General features: G+C 41.1%; 1 protein-coding gene across 5 annotated transcripts in view; it reads right to left on the minus strand.

The window, feature by feature from the left end:
* The window catches only part of Fbxo47 (F-box protein 47), a 30,372-nt gene extending 23,280 nt beyond the window's left edge, over positions 1-7,092 (minus strand). For 3 of the 5 annotated variants that reach the window (XM_050157083.1, XM_050157084.1, XM_050157080.1), the window contains exons 1-3: positions 6,942-7,092; positions 3,370-3,574; positions 1,705-1,872 (exon numbers count right to left, since the gene is read on the minus strand). In XM_050157083.1, the coding sequence (XP_050013040.1) occupies positions 1,705-1,872; positions 3,370-3,550 (349 nt within the window). In that variant the 5' untranslated portion in view covers positions 3,551-3,574; positions 6,942-7,092. Of the gene's footprint in view, positions 1-1,704; positions 1,873-3,369; positions 3,575-5,889; positions 5,960-6,857 lie in introns of all 5 variants that reach the window. The other 2 variants (XM_050157081.1, XM_050157082.1) reach the window with 2 other exon arrangements.
* Between the last annotated feature and the right edge of the window lie 424 nt (positions 7,093-7,516).

Genomic DNA, 7,516 nt, shown 5'->3' on the forward strand with positions numbered 1-7,516 from the left:
CATCCCTCCCTCCCTCCTGTTCTTTGGTGCAGTTGGAGACTGAATTTAGGCTCTCATTCCATGCATGCTAGAGCATGCTCTGCCACTGAGTCTCTCTAAATTGCTCAGGTTGGCTTTGAACTCTATAGTACAGGCAGTGCTGGAATTTACAATCCTCCTGCTTTAGCCTCTCAAACAGCTGATATTACAGGCCTATACCACAAACCATATTTGAGTAATTTGCATATTACTTCTCTCTTTTAAAGCTAGGCATTCTTATGTTTCTGAATGGCAAGATTCACTAAAGGCAAGATTCACTCGACTTACTATCATATGTTTATTTAACTCTCAATAACATCCTGATATTTGCTTTTATTGCCATGTTTTGGTTAATTATATTTTAGTTTCATAGTTAAATTGGTATCATTAGTCAAACTGAAATTAGAATTTTATTTCAGCACTCTAGGGAAAATAAAATCAATAAATGGAATAAAAGATACAAATTATTTTATATCAAGAGAAGAAAAAATGATATAGTATTTCCTTGTTAAGGTCAATTTAATTATAGTATAATGACTTAATTAAGTAAAGTACTTAAAAAGTATTTAAAAAAGAAAATCACAGATTCTGATGAGAGTAATGATCTTCCAGTAAGGTGTCTAAATTTATACTTTTTTTTGTTTTGTTTTCCAAGATAGGGTTTGTGTGTGTGTGTGTGTAGCCCAGGCTGTCCTGGAAATTGCTCTGTAGACCAGGCTGGCCTCAAACTCAGAAATCTACCTGCATGCCTCCCAAGCCCTGGAGTCATAAAGTCATGCACCAGCACTCTTATACTTTTAAGGACTAGATCATGGCTGAAAAGGAATATAAGTACAGAATAAAATTTAGCTGGGCATGGTGGTGCACACCTTTATCCCAGCACTCAGAAGGCAGAGGAGGCAGATCTCTGTGAGTTTGAGGCCAGCCTGGTCTACAAAGCGAGTTCCTGGACAGCCAGGACTCTTACACAGAAACACCAACCAACCAACCAACCAACCAAACAAGCAAATACTCTAAGTCACAGGAAACAGAGACAAAGCACATAGAAAACACGTCAACACTCTAAGCTGGTATATCACCTAAATAACAGCACAGGTTACACTATATCCATGTAAAATTTCAAAGGCAGGCACTTTACATTAAAGATTATTTGTTTAATTTAGTTAGGATTAAGTATCTGTCCCTTTTCCCCAGAAAAGGTTTCATGAAGGTGGCCATAAACTCACTATGACCTTGAACTTCTGATCCTCTATCTTCTACCTCTTGAGTACTGGGGTAACAGGCAAGTGCCACAAACACGCAGTTTATTTGGTGCTAGGGATAAAACCCAGGAAATGGTGGGTGAGCACTCAAGCAACTGAGCGACACTCTTAGGTGTAGAAAGGTGTTTGGAGGCAGAGTCTCACACCTTTGTCCAGGCTGACCTAGATCTCAGGAACTCACTATGAGGCACAGGCTAGGCTCAAACTATGATTCTTTGGTTTTGGTTCTTCAAATACTAGAATTACAAGTGTGAGTTACTGTGTTCAGCTTTCATGTTTAAAGTATGTAGGACTACTGTTAAGTACTTTTACATTGAAAATAAAAATACTATAGAAAAAAGGAAAATTTCCAGGAAATATTCTTACAGAATTATATAATAAAATATATATATATATATATTGCAGTTTGCATTTCATAAATTACCTAGAGCTTTGTAGTGCTCCCGTAGACGAGTATCTTCTGTGCCAGATAGATCAAGGTTATGAAAGTTCTGGATTAAAAGTCTTCTACTTCCAGATGAGGTTGAGATATAATTAATTATGTGCTGGCTGACTGTTTTGGACACCATGCTTAACATGCCAATATCCTTCACTATCAAAAAAATAAATAAATTTAAAACAAAACCAAAGAGAAAAACAAATAAATGTATATAAAATATGGGTGCAAATGATTTAAATCACTGTTAGTATACTCTATTAATACTCTGTTAACTTGGGTTAACTCACTAATAATACAAATGACTTAAATACAAATGATCACCATTACTACAGTCTATTAACTTACATATTAACTTATTAATAAGGAACCCAGTGCCAGGTGTGTAGACTCACAGCTGTAACTTCAGCACCTGGGAGGCTGAGGGAGACAAATTGCCAGGTGTCTGAAGCCAGCCTGAGCCATAGAGTAAGTTCCAGGATAAGCCTGGGCTATGAGTGAAAGCCTGTTTTAAAAAAATAAAAAAATAAAGAAACCTAGTGCTTAAAAAGATCTTAACATTGTCTTAAACCTAGTTCTCATTAGAAACACGCTGGGAAATAACAATCGAGCTACCACATTATAATTTAGAGGTGGTAGTAGTTGTTTTGGGTTTTGGAGGGTTTTTGTTGTTCTTGTTTTTTACCTGAAACAGAGTCTCTGTTGTAGTCCTGGCTATCCTGGAACTCACTCTGTAGCCCAGGCTTGCCTCTGCCCTTAAATGCTTCATTTAAGGATGTGCCACTACTTGCTGGGTGTCGATTTTTTTAATATTCATTTATTTATTTATTTATTCCTTTATTCATTCATTTATTTATTTATTTATTCATTCATTCATTCATTCATTCATTTATTTATTTATTTATTTATTTATTATGTATACAATAGTCTGTCTGCAGGCCAGAAGAGGGCACCAGACCACACAACAGAAGGACGAGAGCCAACACGTGGAAGCTGGGAACTGAACCCAGGACCCTTGGAAGAGCAGGCAATGCTCCCAACCTCTGAGCCACCTCCCCAGCCCCCTCGATTTTTTTTTTTTTTGAGGCTGGGTCAGTCTTGTCTGTCCTGAAGCTTCCTATATAGACCAGAATGGCCTGACACTCAAAGAGATACTCCTGCTTCTGCCTCCCAAATGCTGGGACCTAAGGCATGTGCCACCATGCCTGGCAAGGCTTCTGTTTTTTGACAGGATCTTGTTATGTAACCCAAGCTGGCCTGATATTGCGATCTTGTCTTAGCATTCTTGGTGCTGAAACTACAGATGAGTGTTGTATCCTGCCTACGATTTTTTTTTTTTTACAAAATTTGAATAGTATTGTGGACAGTACTCATGGTACCACCACGCCGGCTGTGTCTTGTAGTCTCCTAAGTAAACTTTTCTGTAGAAAAATGTAACAGAGAGGAGAGAGACAGAGGAGAGGGAGCAAGAATGGTGGAACTTTACACGTAAACTTAGCTAAAAGACAGAGAAGTGGGTGGTGGACCCTTAGAAAAATAAACTCATTATGAACGTTATCAACATTCTCAAATGGTATTAATGTAGCTGAAATAAAGAGGAAATTATAATATTCTAATATCTTATATAACATATTTCTATTCCCCAAATCTCACCTGACAAATATCTTAAAATTATGTGGAATATTTCCAATGGTAAGACTTTAAAATCTCCAAGCGTAGATAAGAGTTGAGGGTCTAAATCAGGGTTGTTGAAAAAATAGCTGGACTGGTGATTAGTACGTTTACATTTCTGGTTGGGTATCAAAGTTAAACTGGTATTTACTCTAGATGCCATCTTTTCTTATTCCATGAATTTGTCCTGGTTAGAAAAATAAAGTACAAGACACAAAGAAAAAAAATTAAGACAATGAAGTAGTTTCTTTTTAGATTGGGAGTCACACTCCCCCCCCCCCACCTTTGTGTTGCTGATCAAACCCAGAGCCCTAAGCAGGCCAGATAAGCACTCTACCAAGTGAGGTCCAGCTCCAGTCTGAGGTGCACACTGTGATGGGTACACCTGCCTGTCCACATTAGAAGATACTTACTATGATGTGTAACTGTGGTACACTCATCAGGAGTCTACTTATCTGTCTTGGCATTATTTGAAAAAACTTTTAAATCCTTAGCACCTTTTGGCATCCTATCTATTTTTAGATAGAATAAGACTTTTAGTAAGAAATTAAACATTTAGTCAGGCAGTGATGGTGCACATCTTTAATTCTAGCACTCGGGAGGCAGAGGCAGGTGGATCTCTGTGAGTTCAAGGCCAGCCTGGTCTACAGAGCAAGTTCCAGAAGACTTCAAAACTACACAGAGAAACCCTGTCTCAAAAAAATCAAAAACAAAACTAGGTGTGGAGTCACATGTTCGTAACCCCAGAGGTAGAGGCTAACGGATCACAAATTCAAGGCAAGGCAGGGTTGTTGAGACCCTATCTGTAAAACAAACAAAAAAGACCTTTCACAACCTGAATTCACTGTCCAATATGAATTTTGTTAAGTATGAAGAAACATTGTGGGAGAGGAAAGAGAAAAAAATTGACATAAAATATATTACAGCAAAAATATAGTCAATAGCTATAGGGGTGGAGTACAGCTCAGTGACTGAGTAATCATTGAGTATTTCAGCCCCTAGGTTAATCTCAGCCTTACAAAATTAAAGCAACAAAGCCCAATAATGTAACATCTATCATCAATATATTTCTATTACTCTCTTTTTGTTTTGTTTTTGAGACCAGTTCTCTCCCTTAGCATTGGTTGTCTTGGAACCTCTGTGTAGATTAGGCTGACCTCGACCTCACAGAGATTTATCTGCTTTTCCTTCCTGAGTGTTGGAATTAAAGGCATGCACCATCAGGCCTGGTTTACTTTTACAGTTTTTTTCCCTCCTCAGACAGTTTTTCTGCATAGCCCTGGAACTCACTCTGTACACCAGGCTGGCCTTGAACTCAGAGATCTGCCTATTTCTGTCTCCCGAGTGCTGGGATTAAAGGCCTCTGCCATTAGGCTGGCTTACTTTTACAACTTTTATAGACAAAAAAATTTTAAAGTATTAATGTAGCTTTAAATATTTTAAGAAATATTTTTATGTTTCATTAAAACTGTGTACTGACAGTCTTCTGTTACAAGCAGTAAAAACAAAGAAAAAGAGACATTTTAATTTTAGAGCAATTTGAATGTACCACCTTTAACAAATTAAAGCTGGGAGCAATACTATTACAAACTGTACTGAATGATACACAGATAAGCAGTGACATTCTGGAAATATCTATTCAGATCAATTATTATTATTATTTTGGTTTTTCGAGACAGGGTTTCTCTGGATAGCTCTGGATCCTATCCTGGAACTCGTTCTGTAGACCAGGTTGGACTCGAGCTCACAGAGATCCACCTGCCTCTGCCTCCCGAGTGCTGGGATTAAAGGCGTGCACCAACACCGCCCGGCCGGATCAATTATATTTTAAGGAGATTTGAGAATAGAATCTAACTATGTGGCTCAGGTTGTTCTCAAATTTGATGAATTCCTGCTTCAGTCTTCCAAGTACTGGGATAAAAGGTGTATTACCATTGCAAGCATCTTGTGTAAAATTAAAGTTAAAAGTGTTGGGGATCTCCAGCTTGGGGGTGAAAAACATTCCAACAGCTCCCTCAGCAGCTCCAAGCTCTCTAGACCACGCCCAAAGGGTTAGCTCCTCTCAAGGGGCTGTGCATGACCACGCCTACAGGGTATTTAAGACCTGGTTGTCAGCCCCGAAATGTGATTTTTCTCCCCTGTCTTTCTGAGAGCTACCTGGGAGTTGCTTTGCTCTGTTTATTAAATTCAGCTTGATTTTAAAAAATGGCTGGTTTGGTTTATTGCATCAGTGGAAGATACCCAATAACTGTAGATGCAATACTTAAAAATAAGGTTACACAGGAGCTGAACAATACATTTTCCTCCTTTCTAGAGTTTGTTAGTAAGTTATAATTACGCGCCAATACATGTTTTTCTATAAGAATATGTATTTTAGTATTTTCATGTAATTCCAAATGGAAGAATTCTGATTGAATTAATCAACAATGTTGTTTTTAAATTTTAACTTTTTTGTTTTGTTTTATTTTTTGAGAAGGGTTTCTTTACATAGCCCTAACTTACCTTGAATTTGCTCTGTCGACCAGGCTGGCCTCAAATTCACCAAGATCTGTCAGCCTCTGCCTCCCCAGTGCTGGAATTAAAGGTGTGTGTCACCACCACCCGGGTTAATTTTAACTTTTAGCAGAATTTTAAAGTATTTTCACTATAACAAAATGTAAATTTGACTTAGTTTCTGATTTGTGCCTCTTCCAGGAACTTCCACCCTAGTACGGCTAGGGTGGGGTTTCTGGGCCCTTCAAAGGGACATTGACCGCCTCCACCCAAGGGGCTTTATCATCTGCTAACGGTGTACACAAATGTGTATGTATAGTTTTTCATTTAAATCTCCGAAAGACTAAAAATACGGCCCCAGTTATTTCAAAACTTAAGTCTCGATCAGGCGGTGATGGCATATTTTTGATCCCAGCACTCAGGAGGCAGAGGCAGGCGGATCTGTGAGTTCAAAGCCAGCCTGATCTACAGAGTGAGTTCGAGGCCAGCCAGGGCTATACAGAGAAGCCTCGGAAAAAAACCCAAAAGCCTTAAGTCTCTTATTTTCCTCACTCAGACCTATTTTAGAGGTGGAGGAAGGCAGGTTTTTCTGAAACACTAACGGTATCCACCAAACTATTTCTCGTTTCCCCTTAGCCTTCTAGAGTATGGAGCTCATGAACCCAAATGACAATAGGGTATTTTTTTTTTCCCTTTTGGATGGTTGGCGTCGAACTCTAGACTCTTCTGTCTGCCTCACTCAGCCTTCGGCAGAGCTGGGTGACAGGCCAGCTCGTCCCACCCACTAAGGGGCGCGCGCGCGCGCAGGGGTGGGGGGGGGAGTGTCTAGGGCCTGGACTTCGTCCCTGTCCCCCGATTCCCTTCCAGAGGGGGGTAAAGAACCCAGCAAAATACCGGGATTTGTTTGAACATTCCGATGTCAGCCCTAAAGGTCTGTCTCGAAAGAGGTCATCTAGGGGGCCACAGGGGAAACTGACCAATACGAAAGCCAAACAGGAGGCGCTGAAGAACACGGAACTATTTCCACAGGACAGTATCGGGGAAGATAAAACACTCTTTACCACAGCTCTCGACAGTTTTCCGGCTACGGTATCACAGGAAAGTGGGATTTAGTCGTCTGCACTCCCCATCCTCAGATTTCACAAAACTTAAAAAAAAAAAAAAGAAAGAAAGAATCTCCTCAGGGTTTTTCCCGCCAGAGAACAGGGGAGGATCCGGCTCCGCTCCGCTCCGCCCCGCTCCGGAGCTGCGTTCTCAGCTCTCGGGCGCCCCCCGGCGCCTCAAATGTGTTTTAGAATTCTCCCAGGAGCCCCCGCGGGCGCAGGCCCCGCCCCCTCGCCAACAGCGGGGACCTCGGCCGGCCCGCCTTCCCAGGAAACCCCCGGAGGCCCCGCCCAGCAGGGACGCTCACCCGAGGCTCCCATGATGCCCTCCGCCGCCGCCTGACGCGCTAGCCTCGCCGCCTCGCTTCAGCGCCCAGCTGCGGACCGTTATGGTCGGGAGGAGCGAAGGTGTCAAACAAGAGTTCAGACGTGGAAGCGGAACATGCCCGCCGCTCCACTTCCTTGTTCTACTTCCTTCTTCCTCCCATACCCCAGACAGGGTTTCCCCGTGTAGCTGAATATTCTGGAACTCG

The sequence above is a fragment of the Alexandromys fortis genome, unplaced genomic scaffold (assembly GCF_014885135.2).
Source record: "Alexandromys fortis isolate MF-2015 unplaced genomic scaffold, M_Fortis_MF-2015_v1.1 scaffold_31, whole genome shotgun sequence".
Lineage (NCBI taxonomy): Eukaryota > Metazoa > Chordata > Mammalia > Rodentia > Cricetidae > Alexandromys > Alexandromys fortis.